This window comes from Convolutriloba macropyga, chromosome 7 (genome assembly GCF_964194025.1).
Source record: "Convolutriloba macropyga chromosome 7, txConMacr16.3, whole genome shotgun sequence".
Classification (NCBI taxonomy): Eukaryota; Metazoa; Xenacoelomorpha; order Acoela; family Convolutidae; genus Convolutriloba; species Convolutriloba macropyga.
In genome coordinates this window covers 42,313,389-42,335,512 of record NC_134474.1, presented here as the reverse complement: position 1 = coordinate 42,335,512, position 22,124 = coordinate 42,313,389, and the positions used below count along the sequence as shown (strand labels likewise).

Genomic DNA, 22,124 nt, shown 5'->3' with positions numbered 1-22,124 from the left:
CAACTTAAATTAAGTAAGACCTACGCTAAATTCAACGCAAATTATGTAAGATCTACGCTAAATTCAACGCGAAATTATGTAAGAAAAATGCGGTGAGTTTTCCGACTTGTCAACGCTGATCTTACATAAATTTGGCAAAATTCCTCGGCCAGGATGATTTGGCACACGGATTGTGTAAACTTGTCCAATAACCTAATAAAGTTTGAATAATTTCGACTTAACCATGACGATACGGAATGACATTGTACGCATGTGCTCCGACCTAATTTGTTGACCCATGGCGGGTTTTACATTGGAGAAGAACCAAACAAATCCTAACAAACTGTCGTTAAAATTTTGCTGCTAATGAAAAGCAATAAATTATATCTCGAATCTTTTCCGTTTCAGCCCCCCAGTACGTTATGCGCCCCCCAGATACAAAGCACGTGCCATTACATAGTAAATCATTATGTAAAAATATGGCACGTGCGTCTGGGGGGCGCAAATAGTATGCGCCCACTAAGCTGGGGGCACAAACGAAAAGATCCATTATCTCAAAGAGAAGTACTTTAAAAGGAGCTTTTTGGTCTATTTTTGCACTCGTTTGCATATTATGAAGAAAACTGCGTGAAAATACTGCGATACCTTAGCCAAGCTTCTTGGAAAAATATTTGGAATTTCATTTACAGAACTGAACTGAAATTTCGAAAAATTTTCCAAGAAGCTTGACTAAGTTTTCACTGTATTTTCACTCCTCTTTCGCTCAAGTTTATAAAACGACTGATCCAGAACGAAGACTTGTACACGCCCAACTGACCCTGATAGCAGAATAAATGACTGTTTCATACATGATGATTTAGCGGTGGGGCGGAACATTTTGGCGGCGGAACATTTTGGCGGTAGGGCGGTCTTTTTGCCATCTTTTTTTGAAGTTTGCCGAATTTAATGTAATTATCTCAAAACCCAACAGTAGAGCGATCAAAATTACTCTCTCAACGATTTATTTGTAGCAACATGATTACGGTTCACGGTTCTTGTCTCGAAGAAATGGACAGAGAGCCAAAACTTTTAGCAAGATCTGCAACCAAAAACTGACTTAGGTGCATTTATGGTAGAACATTTTCAATTATTTTAGGTAGCTAATAAATACAATAAAAACTAATTCGAGCTGTTCGGATTGGTTTAATAATCTTCGGCTCCCAAAAGGTGTTTTAAGTTTTGTTATCTTTAAAAAAAGTGTTTTTAAAAATAATATGCAAAAGAAAACAGTTCTAAAGCAGGATGACAAATTTTTTCGGTCTTGTAATGGATTCAAGTGGATTCAAAGCAAAATAATGATAGCAAAGCCACCGAACTGTTCCGAATCCCTTACTAACTTCTAAAAAAAAATCGGGGAATTAAATTCTTTTCCTCATCAGAATTGTTTCTCAAAATTACATTCTTAGAGGAAGCAAAATTGAGAATCAGCCGTTTCATATCCAAGATGAAAGCAAAAAAGCAAAAATAAAAAACATGAAAAATTATACCCTCAATGCTTTATATTTACTCAATGCTTTAAGTAACTACGCAAGGCTTGCCAATGCGAATTAAATGTAGGTAATTAAAACTAATGAGATTTTTCTTACTGCCAACCTTTGTTTTTGTCCTGCGTACACAAATACTAAATTTAGTATTCTCGCTCAAGAAATGATTAATTTTGTCTGAAATGAAAATTTGCGCAAAAATTTTTTTCCCAAAAAAAGTTTATTTGAACACTTTTTTGGTGAAGAATTACCAACTATTTCGTGGGGTGTATATCAAAGATAGTTTGATGTTTTTGAAAGCACTAATCGTTTTGTTTTATATCAGATTGAGTTTTCTAATTTAAAAATAGATAGTTTAAACTGCTGACACACATTTAGTTCACCCTTTTTGCAACAAAAAAATCATCTCCATAAGCTGGCTACCAGTTTATTTGTCTGAATTTTCCGTGATCAAAATTGTAAGAAACAACGAATTTGAGTTTTTGATTTTTTTCTCAGATGATTTGTTAGCCAATCCATGTAATTATTGCAAACCATACATAAATATTTTCATAAAATAGTTTTCGGCGGGGTTTACAGGCTCAAAATTCTCGAACACCTTAAATATTACAGCGGATGAGCTTTGTAGCGACCGGTTCTGAGTTCATCCAGCAAAGTTTGGTGTTTTGTAATTGTCACGAATGCCTCACTTTTTCATTTCAGAATTGTATGACTCAATAAAAAGAAAAATTCAATTCATAGAAACATTAGGTCAATTGATCGGCCAAAATTCTGCACTCTAATTGTGATAGGTTTCCCAAAATTATATTCTGACAATTTCATGGGATTCAAATTCGCTGTAACTAAAAAACACGACTGAAATGAAGTAGATTGCCATAAATTCCGAAGCCGGACCTTAAGACTACCTAAGCAATGCCTCTTAGAAAAATTTCTGGGGGCAACCAAAAACAACTTGGTAAAGTTTTCCTTGACAAACAAAAGAAACATTTTGTTTTGAAGAGCAAAGATAAGAAAAGGAGCGAAGCACGTATTGGTGGTAAGATGTTTTTTGTCATAATTTTTTTCAAGTTTGTCTCTTTGGAGTGCTAGGAGGACCAATTTTGCGCTCCTGTAAAAGGATAGGGTATATCAAAAGCCAATAACAGCTGATAAAGTTACTCAACTTTTTTACATTTTCACCCGGAATTGTTCACAAATCAAATTTAATCTAAACATCTCAAATCCAAATTAATTAGAGTAATCAAAATAAATTCTTTCAACGGAAAAACAATGAACAACATGATTACGGTTCCCGGTATTTGTCTCGAAGAAAAGGGGCAGATAGCCAACACTTTTTGCAAGATATGCAACCAAAAAAATAACTTAGATGAATCTTTTGTTGTACAATATTTTCTATTATTATAGATAGGCAATAAATGCAACAAATCTAATTCGAGATGTTCCGATTGGTCTGTTAATCTCCGGCTGCCAAACGTGGTTTTAAATTTTATCCACTTTCAAAAAAGTTTACTGTAGCAGAAGAAAACAGTTCTAAAGCAGGATGACAAATTTTTTCTGTGCGGTATTAGAGTCAAATTGTGTCAAAGCAAAATAAGGATAGCGAAAGTCAACTAATTGTTCCAAGACCTTGACTAATTTTTCAAAAAAAAAAACAATTGGAGAATTAAAATTTTTTCATCATCAGAATTGTTTCTCAAAATTACACTCTTAGAGGAAACAAAATTGAGAATCACCCTATTGATATCAAAGGTAAAAGCAAAAATCAAAAAAAGACTAATGAAAGCTTATACTAATCAAAGCGAGAGAGCCGATTGTTGGATAAGTTTTAATTAGTAATTAGAAAATTAGGCGAAATAATAATGAGACACAAAAGCATCGAGGCTGTTCTACCTAATCGGTTAGTTTGTAATTGAGCCATCAGAAACGATTGTGCTGAAAGTACTCTGGACTCAATAAATGCATGCCTTTATCAGGCTCTTCCTATGTTTCCCCTATCCTACTAAGTGCCGTTCGTTTTGTCTAATTCTCTGGCCCTGCTTATAATTACGATGCGATTTATCCTAACCTTTTTTAAATTTAAGGTAAATTTACCTGTTTGTTAGGATGTTTTTTTAGGTAAGTTAAAGCAAGTTAAGATAAAGTTAAGATAATTTAGGCAAAGTTAGGCCACCGTTAATGTTTGAAGGCAAATTAGAGTGAAGTTGTCACAAGCGGGTCACAAGCGGAAAAACTCGAAATTCCGTTGGATTTGTTTTTGCGTTTCAGCATTAACGACTGGTACTACGAATTAGTTAACGGAATAACGCAGAAAAGCCAACAGATTATTTTCTCGATTTGATTGACCCTTGAAACACACCCGTGAAAGTTATCAGAAGCCAGATTTTCCTACACACAATGATAGATTTTAAGACTTGTTCGTGTTATAAGCTAAGTAAAAGCAAAAGAGTTCGTTTTTTTTAAGGAAAGTTGGGTTATTGTGCTAACATATGTTTTTGTTTGTTCAAGAGGGCAAATAAGCAGGATAAAAAGGTTAGACTACATACTAGATAAAGTTGAGGTGTTTTTACCTTAACAAATAATTTAAGGTAAGTTAAATCAGCCTTTCCTTAGCTCATCAAATTTTAGCTAATCTTAGCTCCACTTCAACGAAAAATTAAGGCCTCTTCACTTGATGAAAAGCCTCAATACTGATTTTGTTGAGATAGCGAGGCCTTAAATTTTACGATAAATTTGCGCTAAAATTAGCTTACGTTATGCTGAGTCATTTTGTCTCAAGTTTGTCTCTTTGGAGTGCTAGGAGGACCAGTTTTGCGTTCCTGTAAGAAGATGGGGTATACAAAAGTTAATAACAGCTGTTAGAGTCACTCACCTTTCTTACATTTTCACACGGAATTGTTCACAAATCGAATTTAATGTAAACTTCTCAAATTCAGCTGTAGAGCAATCAGTAATAGTTCTCTCAGCGGAAAACAGCGAGCAACATGATTACGGTTCACGGTATTTGTCTCGAAGAAAAGGGGCAGAGAGCCAACACTTTTTGCAAGATATGCAACCAAAAAAAGTAACTTAGATGATTTTTTTTGTTGAAACGATATTTTCTATTATTTTAGATAGCCAATAAATCCAGCAAAACTAATTCGAGATGTTCCGATTGGTCTGTTAATCTCCGGCTGCCAAACGTGGTTTTAAATTTTATCCACTTTCAAAAAAGTTTACTTTAGCTGAAGAAAAAAGTTCTAAAGCAGAATGACAAATTTTTTCGATGCGGTATTGGAGTCAAATTGTGTCAAAGCAAAATAAGGATAGCGAAAGTCAACTAATTGTTCCAACACCTTGACTAATTTTTCAAAAAAAAACAATTGGAGAATTAAAATTTTTTCATCATCAGAATTGTTTCTCAAAATTACACTCTTAGAGGAAACAAAATTGAGAAACATCCTATTGATATCAAAGGTAAAAGCAAAAATCAAAAAAAAGATTGATGGAAACTTATACTCTCAATGCATAGTGTTTTCCAAATATATTATTTTTTCTGAAAGTCTAAATAAAATTGGATGCGACTCTAGGAACTGTTCGGCAATTTGAGTTGCTCACGCTTCTGAAACCAATATCCGAACATATGCATAGCAAGGCAACAAAGTATTGGCTTGAGGTACCTTGAAGTGACTTTAAAGCGAGAGAGCCGATTGTTGGATAAATTTTAATTAGTAATTAGAAAATTAGGCAAAAAAATAGTGAGACACTAGAGCGTCGAGGCTGTTCTACCTAATCGGTCAGTTTGGAATCAAGCCATCAGAAACAATTACGCTGAAAGTACTCTGGTCTCAATAAATTCATGCTTTTATTAGTCTTTTTCTATGTTTCCTCTACTTAGTTGCCGTTCTTTTTGTCTAATTCTCTTGCCCTGCTTATACTTACGACCCAATTTATCCTAACCTGTCTAAAATTTAAGGTAAATTTACCTGTTTAATAGGGTACTTTTTTAGGGTAAGTTAGAGCAAAGTTAAGATAATTTAGGCAAAGTTAAGCTACCTTAAAGGTTTAAAGGTAAGTTAGAGTAAAGTTGTCGCAAGCTGGTCATAAGCGGAAAAATCCTAGATTTCGTTGGATTTTTTTTGCGCTTCGGCATCAACGACTGGTACGAACGGCATTTTGCGCTTCGGCATCAACGACTGGTAACGGAATAACGCAGAAAAGCCAACAGATTATTTTCTCGATTTGATTGACCCTTGAAACACGCCCGTGCAAATTATCAGAAGCCAGATTTTCCTACACACAATGATTGATTTTAAGAATTGTTCGTGTTTTAAGCTAAGTAAAAGCAAAAGGGTTCGTTTTTTAAGCAAAATTGGGTTATTGTGCTAAAATATGTTTTTGTTTGTTCAAGAGGGCAACTAAGCAGGATAAAAAGGTTAGACTACATACTAGATAAAGTTGAGGTGTTTTTACCTTAAGAAATAATTTAAGGTAAGTTAAATCAGCCTTTCCTTAGCTCATCAAATTTTAGCTGATCTTAGCTCCACTTCATCGAAAAACTAAGGCCTCACCACTTGATGAAAAGCCTCAATACTGATTATTTTGTTGAGATAGCGAGGCCTTAACTTTTACGATTAGTTTGCGCTAAAATTAGCTTAGGTTGAGGTGAGTCATTTACCTCACCAGTTGAGGTAAATTAAGTTATTTCTGAAGGTAAAAATACCTTTACTCTATCCAATATGTAGTCTAACTTTTTTATCCGGCTTAGTTGCCCTCTTGAATAAACAAAATCATAATTTGGCTTTTTCTGAAATTTTTTCGAAATGAATTTAGCACATTTTTGCTTGAAAACACAAACTTTTTTTCTACTTTGCTTTAAACATGAAAAAGTTTTAAAATCTATCAATGTGTGTAGGAAAATTTGGCATTTTATAAACTTGCACGGGTGTGTTTCAAGGGTCAATCAAATCGAGAAAAAATTCTGTTGGCTTTTCTGCGTTATTCCGTTAACGTTTCGTATTACCAGTCGTTAATGGTGAAACGCAAAAAAAGAATACAACAAAATGTGGGATTTCCCGGGTTGAGGAAAAATGGGAAAAGGAGTTGTAAGATAAATGGTAAAATTTTTTTTCACAGCAAATTTTGTACGTGTTTTTGCCGTTAAATGCATTGTTTATGTATAATTTCATCGGTAGCGTAAGCGGTGAACTTACAGTAATTCATCACATTTCACCGCTAAAATAAGTAATTTCAGAGCTTACTACCATTTATCTCTCTTACACGGGCTCGAACCTCTCACCTCCTGCATGTCATCCACTTCTTCTTACACTACGCCAACTCTCGCCAACGTCTAGGATTTTTGTTTTCAACTTAAATCCTTCTCACTTTACTTTTTTTTTAAAAAAACATGCGCCTTGAATTTTTGTAAGTTTTGCGATTTTTAGCGTTGAAATTTCATACTTTAGCGGTGAGATGTGATGATTTTTCGTAAGTTGGAAGCTTACTCTATTATTGTTCTGTAAGTTCACCGTCAAATACTGACTTTTTCAGTTATACGGGTCATCTACCAACTTACCCCATAAAATCTTTCCTCCGAACCTTACATCTTTTTGGGGTTCAATTTTTTTTGGGGTTGGGGGTAATTTTTGGGGGTAATATCTAACAATTCCCCGCTTCTTACTCCTCATTATTCCCATGATCTTACACGTTTCCCCCCTAAAAATATCCCCAATCTGACTTTTTTTGGACACTTTTTCTATGCGGTCATTTTGTTTGACTTGTTAAGAGGTAAATTTAGGTTATTTCACATTATTCGCCGCTTATCTCTTATGAAATGAACATTTTTTTAAACGGTGACGTAATTTCACCGCTAAATAAAGTGGTGAAATTATGTAATTTTATCGCTGCCGGACAATAAATTTTTTTTCACCGCAATTACCGCCTGATATATGTAATTTCACCGCATTCACCGCTTATCTCACAAAGTTTTCTGCATTCACCGCTTATCTTGCATATATTTTGCGTTGATTGTCGGTGACCCTCGACCCGGGCTTTTGCGCTTGTGACCCGCGCCTTCCTCACCCAGATCGAGGTGAAAAAATGTAAGATTTGCGGTGAATTTTAATAAAAAGTGGTAGATTTGCGCTCAATACGATGAATGCGGTGGAACTTTTGAGCTGTGGAAAAATTTTTCACCGGTATTATCAGAATGCAGTGAAAAAAGGCTTTCAGCGCTACCAGGTTGCGGTGAAAAAAATTTCAGCGCTACCCGGATGCGGTGAAAAAAAATTGTTCACCGCTAAAATCTGAAAACCGATTATCTTAACTTCCAGGAAATATCATTGAAGTAAGTGACAGATGACGCAATGGAGTATGAAGTTGTAGACATGCAGGAGGTGAGAGATTCGAACCCGTGCAGTGCAGTTTTTTTCCAGCGCTATTTACCGCTAATCTTACATTTTCACCGCTATTCACCGCTAATCTTACATTACTTTTTGACCAAACCTCGACCCTGGCGAGTACGTTACATCCTCCAGTTACAGAGCATTACATTGCAAGTCGTTATGTGAAAACATAGGGAGAGGAAGGGGAGGGGGTGCCATTAGTATTTACCCTCCAAACTGTGGGGGGGGGGGGGCAGAAACGAAAAAAAAATTGGAATTGTAAATCAAATACAAATGTGGACTGGATCATTGGGGTAGAATATTCCAATGTCGCTGATGAAATGTCGACTTCCCAGGTCAATGTCAATCCGACTATAGATATGGTCCAACGCTTCAAGTAATAGACACGTGGTTGGACTGAAAGAAGGGGCAGCCATCTTGGGTGTTTTGCCGTCACGCAGACCAACCGGAGCGCCATCTGAAAAAATAGAGTATAAAATATTTTATTCTTCCCATTGGAAGAAACTTGAAATATATAATGCGTTTCTTGGTATAAAAGAAATGTCAAGCTTTGAGCAAATTTGCAAGATTTATGCTTGCGATGCAGGATTTATGTGATATTTGAAAGATTTCATGAATGCATTTTAACAAATTCGTCTGGCTAAGGCATTGGCATACCCTGTTTTGTAAACAAAATCAGGATCTCCAATGTCTTGGTAAGCTGTCCCAGGTTGAGGTGGCCAGACCAAATTGAGCTCTGATCAGACCATCTTCGAGCGCATATATGTTCTCGGTGCGCTCGAATTACATGGCCTGGAAAAGGCTTCCAGCGCACTTTTGTCTGGACAATGGTCTGGAACTTGTCTGATCAGAGGTCAATTTGGTCTTTTCTGATCAGGGGCAGTTTTAAGTGCATACTAGTCTGATCAGAGGCCAAGTCAAGCGAATTTTTTTCAAGTTGTTTGTTTCGTTTTTACGGACAGATGTTCTCTCTGCTAAGAGTCCACAATACAGCAGCATTTTTATCAGAAACCCATTGAAAGTCTGGTGGGGTTGATAAGAACCAATGATTCCAGCTGATAGCAACTGCCGGTCCTCTCATGAAAATATTTGTAATCATTGTAGATCAAGACGTTTTTATGCAAAGCTGTCTAAGTTCTTCTATTCAGTTAAAAACACGAATTAATAGCATAGTAAAGAATTTTTTTCGGTACTTGCGTTTTCATTTCATTAGCAATACTTTTCTTTAGGTTATTATATGATTGAAAACATCAATTTTCGTGAAATTGATATATTATAGCGTTACTGAGATTTGTCCATATTCAAAAGCCTTCTCTGATCAGAATAATTCCAGCGCACTTTAGTCTGTTCAGAAGCAATTTTGAGCGCACTTGAATGCCATCATAGGTAATTTCGAGTGCACTTCAGTCCGACCAGAGGCGGTTTCAAACGCACACTAGTCTAATCAGGGGAGCACTTTCGAGCATACAATAGTTTAAACAGAGGAGGTTTTCGAGTGCACTTACTTTCAGCGCACACGAAGCTTCGAGTGCACGATAGTCTAATCAAACGAAAAATTCTGTCTTGGTCAGATTAATCAGAGGTTGATTTTGTTTGAGATGGTCTTATCAGAGGTGAATTCGGTCTGGACCACAACGTGCGGTCTAGGGTTTCGTTCACAGTTCCAACCTTGCAAATACCTCGGGGTTTGGAAATTTATTCACGCCTGGGATTGCATGCCTTTAGAATTGAGGCCAATGATCGTATAACGGCCACTCTCCTTTCAAAGACAAAGAAACATTTACACCGCCAAGTTCGTTTTAGCGATTTAAAACCTCGTTTTAGCGAGGAACTTTTAGCTACACCAATGACGTTGTTTTTTGTATATTTGAACAGTTTGTTAGTTCTTGGACCCCATAGAAACCTCAAGCAACTTTTATTCTTCTCGCTAACTGGTGACTGCGGAAATATTGATTTAATTTCAGCTGTAAGGTAAATTGTTCCTTCTTGAAATTTGAATATTGCTCCAATCAGCACGTGTATTAGTTCAGGTCCAGCTAGTAGCTTGCCTATAGCTAATTTCACTTTACTTTGGGGCAGCATTGCAAACACCTCTAATTTTCCAGTTTTTTTCTTGTTTAGCACTTGATGGTGAGGCAAATACCATTTTTTTCCAGAAAGTGTCTTTAACAATCCCTTCTCAAGATATGCATCTGTAGACTGTAAATAGAATTTTGTCTGGTTTTGGTTCCTTTGGAATCTTCTTTCAACTGTGTAAAGTAGACCCAGGCTAAGCTTTCGTGCATGCATCTTCTTCTTTGACTGACTGAAGAAGTAGATATTGGAAGCATAGGTTTCAATGTCACATCAGGTGTGGATATTATCAGCCACTTCGACATTTTTTGTGAAGACGAAATGACCAGCACTTTTGCTCTTCTGCCACTCATGAGTCCAAAGGCTACCCATCCTATTTCTGTTAGAACGGCGAAAGGTTCACTTTGTGTTGCTATCTTGTAGTGCTATGGGCGTTGTCGCTCGTAAGCATCTGGACCAAGGATGATGCCAACTGCCATCGAGTGATTGCTCGATAGAACACTTAAGTGATTTAGGCTTTGCTTCAGTTTAATGTAGTTCATCATAATTTGTTTTTGCCAGTAGCATTGAAGGGTGTGCAAATGCTTCGATTGAATGCACCGTTGAATGTAATCCCCTTATTTTGAGAGCAACCTTGTCTGTCTTCAGACCTTTTGTTCCCTGTACGCCAGCAATATTTAGCATAATATCAGTGCATTAGGCTAACAGCTTCTCTTGCACAATTTGACCCATTATTATTCAGCCAATTGCCACCACTGTTTTGAGACAGGAATTAACCGAAGAAGTAACATCATTACTCGGACAGTTGGTTGATTCGCTTACGTTGACTGCGTGATTGACCGCTTATTTGGTTTTGTGAGTGTAGCAGTCGCTTGTGCTTCTTGCAACATCCGTTCATACCACAAGAATCGACTTTAATTCTTTGATTGCATGACATTTGCCCAAGAATTCGCAACATAAGCATTGCTTCCCCCTCATCTGCATACCGATCAATCGCATTCATGTTCCTGAATAAATGATAATTCCAATATTTACGGGGGCCATCAGCTAGCGGGCAGTGATGCGTTTGCATAGTTTCTTTCACATTCAAACTTGCATCTATTTTGTTTGTCTTCGGGAACCGTTTGTCTCTCCTTGTGCTTCTTCGGTCTCCTTCTTTTTGCACTCCATTGAAAGCTGAATAGCATTCATGCCACAACGCCATTTTGCGATCACAAAAATGTCAGTCAAGTCTTCATCTTAATCATCGACACAGAAGTTGATTTGACAAGTTGATGTAGTTTATCTAATGTCATATATAACTTTTTGTCCTACTCTTTGAGCAAGCTCAAAACGTTAGGAAAATTGAGAAACTGATGAGACCTGATCAGTCGTGAGGCTTCATTGGAAGTGCTTTGCGGAGACTTTTCAACTGTGCATCGGTGATCACATAAAGTTGTCTATTTTTTCTTTTCCAGAGGGCTGACTTTGTCTTGTTTGTCAGTGGAAAACTTCAGTTGGCTCATTTTCTCTGAGTCTTGTAGTGGTTGTTGATCTACGTTAGCAATGAACATACGGGATCATTCTGATCATTCAAAAGGTTTTTCATCGAAACTGTTTAACTTCAGCTTTGGTACGTCATTGCAACCTAAAAAAGCACAGGGGAAGCCTTCCAGTCTTCAACGCTTGATGAACGATTGCGTAAATTTCGATGCCGTGAGAACGGACTATGTCGTTGAAGTTCAGGTGTTGCTTCGAAGCTAATGTTGTTAGAAAGTCATCGATACTGTTAGCCCAATCCGAGACATCCCACCTCTTTGGGGTCGAAATGAAGGATGACTTGACCAGAGCACTAGAATTATTGGGATTGCACATCATCAATTTCTAATGAAGTTCTCTTCACTTTGCGCTCTGGCTCACGCAATACTTCCAGTAGTTGATGCTTTATTTTGAAGTCCTTCATTTGCATTTACAGCTCTGACTTTATCCAAACCATGCTTGCTGTGGTTGCTACTTTGTTTTGAATTCGATGTCGAATTTTTTAATTCGGTCTTCACGTCTTTGCTTCGCCGAAAATGTTTCTGAAAGACTTTCCGTTTTTACTGGTTACGATTGCTCCATTTTATACTGATTTAGCAACTGAGTTATCCGTCGGATAGTTTTCGACTCTCTCAATTTCTGTCAGCTTGAATCACGTTGCTTTCCTCAAGAATCATTTCTGGTTGCTTGCTTTTGCCTTTATATACAAGACAAAGAATGTCCAAGTTTGCTTTCTTACTTCCTTGCGTAGTTTAATAGGTCAACTAAAATATTGCAGTGCAGGGTATAAGCTTGTTTTGGCGCCGCAGATGCTTTAGGACTTCTTCATCTAGAAAAAGCAGAGTTTGTTTGTAGAGAACGCTAAGTTTGTTGGTTCGAACTGAAGCTTCATTTATTTTGTAGCCAAGCCTCTTTTCAGTGATAACTTCTTCAACTAAGTCTTGAAATTTCTTTTCCTGTTGGATTTGTGCTGGCCCGTACTGTACGGGTACTGTATTGTTGTGTTGGCTGGGTCTACTTTCCTTAAAGTGAGGTCCGCACTTCATTTTCCTGATTGAATTGCGCTTTTCGATTCGCCTCGCCGTCGATTCGATGTTGGTTGGGTCGATTTTGGTTAATTGAAGCCTTTGCACTCTTTTCATTTGATTGGACACCAGATTGTCTTCAGATGTCCGTGTTGGTGGATGAAATGTAACGGCTGCACCTATATCAAAGACCAGGAAAGCTTTATACAACCCAGATATTTTCAGTGGTTTCATTGGTGTACGGATTTTAGGTTATTGCAGTAACCATTTGTGTTTTATCCCCTATACTAATTACTAGCGTTGCATTATTCATTGCTCTTTTTGGCGAAGAACTAATCATGCAGCTTTGTTGACAAAGAAACTTATTTCGCAGAGAATTGTTCAAACAATCAAGTTTTGATAGAGTTTTTGTTTATATTTCAATTTAAAAATCGAATCCAGGATTTTTAATTCCCTTTCCATGGTCGTCTAAGGTTATGCAAAGTTTCAGATTTCCATTACATAGATTAAAGAAAGGAGCTAAACTACTGTAAATGTACAACAATTGAAATTTTCTAACTCTAATATTAGGAAGTCTCTCTATTGGTTTCAACACCAGAATCGCTGCAAAAGCTTCAAAAAGCCATTAAGCAAAACTGACTATATGCTTTTCTTGAACTTTCTCCTCAGGGGGAAAAATTGAGAATACCAAAGTTAGAACTCTTTTCAAAATGTCAAATTGGGTCAAACTGTAGTATGATTTACGATAATTAGTAGTATTCACAGGAACAAGACACAGTAACAAGCAATTTACCACTCAAGGAAGTATGTGTCAAGTTAATACTACCACACGTATAAATTTTATCCGAATTTTGATAGTTTTTCTTGTGTTTTTCATGTTAAAAATCCTAGCTCATATTGGTTTTAGACAAGGATGTTGACAAATTCTCTGAACACACTAAGTTCGGGGATCGAGATACCTTATACGGTGCCCCACGCTCTCTGAGTTGCTGTTATTATTGCAAAATGCGCTGTAATTGGCAAGCCAAATTCAGTATCTTGTATTCCTTTTGAGCTCAATCCGTTGCAATAACGGATTTAATTCCGTAGTTCAAGAAGACGAGGAAATGATGATCTGGGGATAGTGATGTAAATGAAAATTTTGTTTCGGTTTTGCTTTGTTTGCAAATAAAGATAATGCACAAAGTGATCAAAACAATTTGGCTTTGATATTGTGCAGCATTAAATTTTGCTTGTAAAGCTTTTCTAACTTCAATGCTTGATTTCGTTTTGAGTTTAGTTCCTATTTTGCAAAGGTCAGCGTTCAAAATAGGGGTTTTTATGCTCAAACATGCTTGACAAAAAGTGCTGCGTAGGCTAGAAATTGTTTGAGTATTAGTAAAAAAATTGTGCCTTCTAATTAGGAAACAAGCAAATTCAAAAGTTCCTTATTGCTACTCTATATCACAATATCGCCAAAAATTGTAACGTAAAAATCCAAAAAAATAAGAAGAGTGATTCTTCATTAGATTCATAAAATTCGAATAGTCTTTCAGATAAACTTATCTAACTGATTATAAAAAGAAGATACCGAATGGTTGGATATTTTATTTGGAGTTAATGTGATCAAATTTGTCTTCACAGAAATCATACTGGTACTTTCTGTACTTTCTAAGAGCCAAAGAATCATATAAAGTTTTTTTTTAACTTAACCGAAAAGTAATATTTGATAATATTTGTTTTTCAATTTCAGAATCACCTTTAACTTCAGCAAAAAGATTTTGCTATTACCTTTTTAGTATTCAATAAAACTGCACTGAAAATGGTCGCTGTTTCAAACAAAACTGAAAGAAATGGAAAAAAAATCGTTGCAATCTTTAAAAAAATCAAACTTCGCTATGAGAAAATTCTGCCAAATAGTAACTTCTAATTTCTCCATATTATGATTCTTTGTGGTTGGATATCACTTTTCCTCGTCAATAAAGCATTGCATATGATGCGCGAGAATCAATAGGGGAAGAACAACAAATTGGAACCTTTTTTCGACGGTTTTTGCCAGTAAACTGTTCATATGGTGCAAATCAATTATTTTAGTTTTTGTCATTACTGAGAATTTTGGAGGTAGGGTTGTTGACGTAAGTGTTGTTCATCTTTTCACCATCAGTCAAACAGTTTGTTCTCAGTAAACAACATAAAAAATCGTGATGATTTTTCAGTGCGTTTGTTCAACCAGATATTCAAACTACATTTACAAGTTTACGACTACTTTTTAGGTTTTTTGAAGCAATTTTTTGCCTAATCAGAGAATCGGGTTATATATTGAAATGGTTTGCCAGGTTTATCACAAAAATGTGATAACAAAGCGTTTTTAATAGAATTGTTTTTTCCCCACTGAGAATTGAAAAAGTTGGTTTTTGTTCAATGAAATTTTGGTTTTACGTAGGTAAGTGGTCAATGCTGAAAACCGCAAAACAACGCAATTTGAACCAATTTTAAACAAGGACAAAGTGACAATGCTAATTGTTGTCCGGACTCGGGTGTCAGAGTAAATCAGTCCTGATTCATTGATTTCCAAAAGTAAAGTGTTAAATCAGGACTGAATCACAGTGTCATAAGGGTAGATTCACCTCTCCTTCTGTAAAGAAAAAACTCAGAACCATTTTTTTCATGATTCTTCACCAGACATACTTTTTAAATAGTTTTTACTGATCCGAGTCAAATCATAGAAAAAACAGTGAAAAATTTTAAATTAAAATTTTCGAATATCGGGAAAATCAAAAAACGTATGGCCGATTCCGGCACAAACGGAAAAGATCCAACTTCTCTGCTAAATATAGGTTAGTTGATAAAGAACAAAACAGTATTCGTAAAAGTCCCCCAATTTGCGCTTCTTTTTTCCACGAACTCTACTGAACTGGCTTAAATGAGAAGTGCAAAAATAAGTTAAAAAATAAATGCTGCTCTCATTAATATTTCAAGGGGCCCACAGATTGCAAAAAATCTATTTCATTTACTGAGTTAGAAGATATGATTAGGAAAACTGATGTAAAAATGGATATATCTTCACCACTTGCAAATAACTACCAAAAATTTAAATTCGATATTCAACTGATCAAAGCAATCAAAACTGCCTCCGGAAAATAATCCAAAAAATGAACATTTTTCAAATTATTTTGTTAAATTTATTTTGGGTTGTGGGTTCTAGAAATTAATTCATTCACTGAAAAAAAACAAGCTTTAATTTACCCTCAGGGACATAAAAAAGGTAAAATTTGCAAGTTTCGCAATTTCTGCTGCAAAAGTGACATTTTTTCTGTTCCAAAGAATTTTCTGATCCGGCTCTGATTCCTCGACACTACCAAACACAGAAGTATGATTGACAGAAGTCTCAAATTGATTTTTTCAGTCATTCTGGAATAAATGATGAACAGCTGCAAAGCTAAAGCTGCACATCAATAATTATTCATGGTGTCCACTTAAAGGTGCTCCTTAAAAGGGCTCCTGAAAGGTGCTCATTCCAACTTGAGCGTTCTGCAATCTATTTTTTAAATAAATTTTTAATGAACGCTCAATCCGTTTTTTTAAATAAATTCCGATAAATATAGTAGTGTACAATGAGCTTTTCCGTTTTTGTTTTGGTTGACCAAATAGTTCTGTAAAGTTTGAGCTACATCTTCACAATGGACAAAACTTATTTTTCTACTCATTTTGGACTCTCTTTTTGCCATGATAATCCATTTCGATGTTCAAACTAAATGTTTTTTTTTGACTGAGGACGCCCAGTTTGCTCAAAAATAGATAAGATACCTGATTTTGTCTTACTGGGTTTTCAGTCATTACAATTGCAGGGAATCCTTACCATCAATCCAGATGTAGGAAACAGCAACATCCGTACCATCAGAGATCTGCCCTCTCAATTCTCCGAAATCTAAAAAGTTTAAACTTTTTTAAAATTAGTTCAAAGAATACCGCGTGACTTTTGCGTCGAAACAATATCATTTTGTTCATGCATTTTTAATCATGCAACCAAAACTTAACAACCTTTGTACAACACTAAAGTTCAGTTTGATATCATCCTGAAATCATAACGATTTTTGATTTGTTATCTGTCGGTTCCATGTAACATAAGCTATCAACTAGAAGGCTCCACATTCGAATTTGAAAACATAACATATATCAAATCAACATACCGATGAATTTATATCAGAAACCTTAGTTTTAGCACCAAATATTGTTTTTTATCATGATGCTACGAAAAAAGCAAAAGTTTTTTAGCTGAGGTTTGAAACGGAAACAACAGTGAAAAAATTTGAGTTTTCAGAGGAACCAAAAAAAACCTGAGTAATCTTCATTTACGAAATACTTAGTTGCAGTTAACTGATTCTCATATTAACTTTCTCAGCAGGACCGTATTATCCCAAAACATTGGTAAATGTGGATGTAGAAGATGCATTAGCTTTATAAAAACAATATTGTTTCCATGTTTTATTTACATTATAATATACATTAGCTTTATAAAAACAATATTGTTTCCATGTTTTATTTAGGTAATCGGAAAGGAACTCAAAAATTCTTGAGAAAAATAGCGGCTCCACGTCAAGTGTATTCAATGAAACGTTCCTCATTTCAAGCTTTTTGCAGCAATAACACCTTTTTTTGGAAATGCTTAAGACTCGAAATTGAAAGAACATTATTAATGTCAGAAATATTTTGATTAGGTGGCTTACAATATCAACGAGACAAATTGCTACAATTTTTTTGAATTTTTTTTAAACATCCCGTAAACGACGTTTTGGTTAAACGAAGGACTTAAATAGCATATAATTAAAAAAAATAAAAAACTTCAGAAAAGAGCAATCAATTTGTTAGAGAAATTGATAAACAAATAGCAGGACAAGTCTGGGATTACACTTCAGGAGCAACTAAAAACAACAAAAAACGCAAAATTGAGGAGCTGGTTAATTCAATGGCAACTGATGTGTTCTGTTAACAATAAAATAAAACGGGCTGTACAATTGAGATGTTTAAATATAGTAATTGAAACCAGTGGTTTCAAAGTAATCAAAACTAATGTTAACATAGAAATTAAGCTATGACGCACTGACGCCAAATGACAAATTATTCGAAATAAAAACACTATGAAAAGCTGAGGAGCGGGAGAAAATCAGCAAACTTGACTCGGTTTTTCAAATGAAGTGGCGTTTTACTTCCAAAACATGCCAATATGGATAGCCTAATTTCAAAAAACATTGTCGAAAATAAAATACTAAGTCTCCTTCTTCAGGTCTTGAAGGAAATTTTTCTATGTGACAACAGTGAATTCGTGGACAAGTTGTGATAGCTTATACACCTTTGAAATTCAGAAATTAGCTGAGGCTCCATAAAAAATATTAACAGTTTCAAGCTGTAGTTTTGTTTTTAATACTCTGAGAACGAATATTTTACTGTTTTATGAGCATCAAATCTGAAAAATACAAATTCTCAAAAAACAACAGAAATATCGATAGAACCATTGCTTCGTACAAGAAGGTTCAAAAATAGACGATATAGTTTAGTAGAGAGCCTTTTAGGACTCCTACTTTTATTTGTCATCAAAATCATCAAAAATTATGAAGAGTTCTGTAACAAAAGACTGCACCCAAAAACAATCTAATTTATTTGAAATTGGAACTCAATAATATCTGAATGAGTACGCCAAGGTGTTCTAAACAAATCTTATCTGCAGTTGTTTCAATGAATGGCACAAATATGACAAAAAACGTTAGTAGCTTAAACTTGATCAAATTTAGAAAATACCAAAAGAAATTATGTGATTTTATTTGCAAATCTCAGTTTAGTCCAAAAAATTACAAATGCAGACTGAGTTATTTTTCGAGTGGCGTACAGTCAATTGTGCTTTCTATCTTTCAAATCTAAAATATCTCTGTCATTTTTCGGTTCGGTATTTAATATCTTTCTAATTTTTCGGTTTTTCAATATCTTTTTTAACAATTAACCATTAATGCAGATCTCAATTGATTTTCTCTCTTTTTATCACGACTTGAACGATTGTTTAAAACGAACTGAATGTTGGATGAAAATTTAGTTTGACACATCTGATGGACGGGTAAAAGTTCCTAAATTTGCCCAAAAAATGTCTGAAAACTTGTCGCATTTTTTCTCAATGACGCGTTTTTCCTGTTTTTCTGTACTTTATGGAGAGATGGACAAAACGTTAAGATACTTGTTTTCAAAGACATCATCGAAAAAAGCGATAGTAGTCGTGAATTATTCATTTTTGGTCAGAATTTTAGCTAAACTTGATCAAAAATTATAATTAGGCTAAATTGCCTGAAATTGTGGTGAAAATTTTTTTCAAAAGCAAATTTTCTAAAATTTCTTTTTGTAGTGATTTTCTAGACGTATAGAACTTCAGACTGATACCACATATGCTAGCCTTGGATGCCCTCAAGTTAGTCTAAAATTGCCACAAACAAAAAGAAAGTGGGGCTGGCATAAATTTCTCCAATTGTTTAAAATGTTGAAACACTTAGGTCAGAAGGTTTGTAGGTCAAAAGTTTTACAATGAGGTCAAAAGAACGACGTTCTAAATCGTACTTGGAAGATGTTAAAATTAAAAGTGAAATAATTGTAATTGCAATTGTACATTTACTTAAACCGCTCCAACCGTTTGATCTTACTTTTATCAAGTTTTTGGGAAAAAATTGAATTTTTATATTCGAAAAAACTTGTTACTTCACGTGATCAGTTGGTGTAGTTGAAATTGAACGACTAACTAGTGCAGAAAACTCCATCTCCACTGAAGCCTGGATTGCACTGACAGAAGAAAGTGTCATATCTGTTTGTGGCTGAGACAGGAGTACAAGATGCAAAACTGTGACAGTTGTGCTCACCGCTTTCACACGCATCTGAAACATTTCACTTACTCTATTTCTTATCACTGAGTGGCCATTTCTTTTTGTTTGTAGTGTACGTGGAATGTGATTGACTTGCAGAAACCAGACATTTTGGTCTCGCTCGGTTCTCTTCTTGTTCATTTGTTCTCGCTACAGAACTTTTGGCCAGTTCTTATTCTTTAAAAAATTGCTTTCGTATGTCATCTCATTGCCGTTAAAAAAGACACTGCCGGAATATCTTTTACAGTATGAGTTAGAGTTTAATTGAAACAAAAAAACTAGTAAGAACAAAATTTTTCCTTGATTTTTTGTTACTCTACTTTTAACTACAATTATGATTAAAATAATCGTATAAATTCTCACGTACCTTCATATTCAGCATCTGATGTGAGAATAACTGAAACATTTAAAAGTAGTTTTAAGAAATATAGACGAACACAATACTAACAGCAGCTTTTCTGCTGAATTTGAAGAAAAAATTTGAAAAAAAACCTATCTTAAACAGGGCCATAAATTGGTAATTCTAAAATGTATTTGTCCTTTGTATCAAATTCCTGAAATCAGCGCAATAGCGCTAGTTTAACGGTAGGAGCGTTTTAAATAATGTTTATTTACTCTCGTAGGCAAACGTCGCATCCACCAACTCGTCCGTCTTTGAATAGGACTCCAGTTCTTCGTCAGGTGAATAACATTCACATCTGGTGGTTCTCGAGTTGAATTTGTTCAAACTTGCCTTCCCTCTTCCAACTTGTTTCGCGCAGAAATGGGAACAAGTTGCAAAATTTTTTGTGAAACAAACAGAAATTGGCTTTGAAAGGTCAGGGTTTGTATCCTGGATATTTTTGCTTGTTTTATATCTCATGGCAGCTCTAACGCTGCACTTTATTGAAAAAGTTAACATAAAGAATTGTACAATTAAATGCCTTGAACACATTTAGAACAGTTATTTGTACGAGTTAAGTTTGAAAATTTTCAATAAAATTTAAGACTATGGTTGAAATTTCACGCAATAATTGATTAATAAGGTTTCATATCTTCCAGAAAAAAAAACTTGGATTCAGTACAAGAAAATAGTTTAAAAAACATTATAGAGTTCTTTTTTTTTAAATGAAATTTTCTTGCACTGAATAGAAGTTTATTTTCTGAATATTTTGTCCAAATTTTGTCGTTACATGATAAACTTTTTCTAATGAGACGATAAATTGTTGTTTAGAAGCTAAAAATTTGAAACTTTTCAAATTAATTTTTTTTCTTAACCAATCAAAATCGCTTTCCAAAAAATGGAAGTGGTTTTAAGTTGAACAGAGTTGTGAATGAAATAAATATTTCATAATTCATGAGTTTGAAGTACTTTTTGTTGAATGAGTCTGCATGGAGTGTGTTTTCCAAAATACTTTTGGGGCGAATGTTGTCCTATAATTGTTAATAATTAAGTTTCAGCGGCCGCCGGTGAGAGGTAGTTAAGATAAAGTTTCTGGACGCCAGAAAGTGGTTAGACACCTTTTGTAGAGAGCTATTCTCTTATCATTCGGAGAAAGACATGAGAATTCTTGACGGGAAAATCTTTTTGAGATTTTTTTGTTTTGAAGACGAATTCTCATGATTGAGACTATATAACTTTCATAAGCAAGGGACCACAGCCTCTTCAGCCATCCGAAGCATATTGAGTGTAATATAATTAGTTGGAGCGAAGTACACTAATTCACCAATAAATGAAGATAACTTGCCCAGACTATGGCAGAGACCGAAAGTTGACATGTCCGCTACGAAACGAACGCATCAGGGGTTTAAATTTACGTTTCAGGGGTTTCAAAATTATAGACCGCCTCATGGCTTTCAGGTCGACCAGGTGTTAGGGGTTCAAAGTTATAGACTTGTTGCAGAAGCAGCAAGGCTGCTTCTCGCTCCTAGTTTCAAATCGTGCTTTCACAACTCGGATATCCGAAATTTAAATTATTAATTTTTAAAAAATTAATCGACAGCTTATGACGTTCATCTTGCAAGATATAGTATAGGTATTACAAAAAAAATCGAGTGGCTCGCGAGTCTAGCAAAAAAGCTGCATTTACAAGATATTTGAAAAACTCAGTCTATTGGAGCATTATGCAAGGCAAAAGCAACTTTTTTTTGACAGGTCTTGAAAATCGATCACGGAGAAGTTCCTGAAGCCTAAAAATATTAAACCTATAGCAAGCGCAATCAATTTAGTATATTGGTATGTTGAACAAAAATTGTTTTATTTTACTTTCTCTGAGCTTTCTACGTATTATAGAACTGATTTTATGTGCAATTGAAATACTATGGCTTACGTGATTAAGAAATGACGTAATAAAACTTTCCCGCTGCTTGTATGACTTCAAACAGTTTGCTGATTTTATTTGGTTTTTCAAGTATGCAGCGAGGAGAGCGGCTTGCAGTTTTCCACTTCGGAACGGCGACCACCTTCATAGGCGGAATGCGTGCTTTGCCCAGGACGAACGCCAACTCTGTTTTAATCTAACCGGAAGTGCAAGTTAACTGAGCCCGAAGAAATCCTACAGCAATGAAAACGTCTTGCGAGCTATCATCAAACTTGTGGAGTTCAAGATGCTGGAACTGTCCTAAAAAAATTTCCTGGTATAGCAATCTTAAACAGCTGCGGACGTTCGACATACCAATTGGGTCCTATACATTTGACACAAGAATTAAAACAGCGCTGTTTAAAAACTATTTGTAAAGGTGCTATTTGTGAAGCTATATGTTGTAACCCCA

At 35.3% G+C, this 22,124-nt stretch overlaps 1 protein-coding gene across 1 annotated transcript in view; it reads right to left on the bottom strand.

The window, feature by feature from the left end:
- The window catches only part of LOC142343037 (uncharacterized), a 90,131-nt gene extending 69,783 nt beyond the window's left edge, over positions 1 to 20,348 (bottom strand). Inside the window, exons 1-5 of the mRNA XM_075394724.1 lie at positions 19,989 to 20,348; positions 19,741 to 19,770; positions 19,254 to 19,385; positions 16,337 to 16,405; positions 8,154 to 8,339 (exon numbers count right to left, since the gene is read on the bottom strand). Coding sequence (XP_075250839.1) covers positions 8,154 to 8,339; positions 16,337 to 16,405; positions 19,254 to 19,385; positions 19,741 to 19,770; positions 19,989 to 20,307 — 736 coding nt within the window. The 5' untranslated portion in view covers positions 20,308 to 20,348. The remainder of the gene's footprint in view (positions 1 to 8,153; positions 8,340 to 16,336; positions 16,406 to 19,253; positions 19,386 to 19,740; positions 19,771 to 19,988) is intronic.
- Positions 20,349 to 22,124: the final 1,776 nt, after the last annotated feature.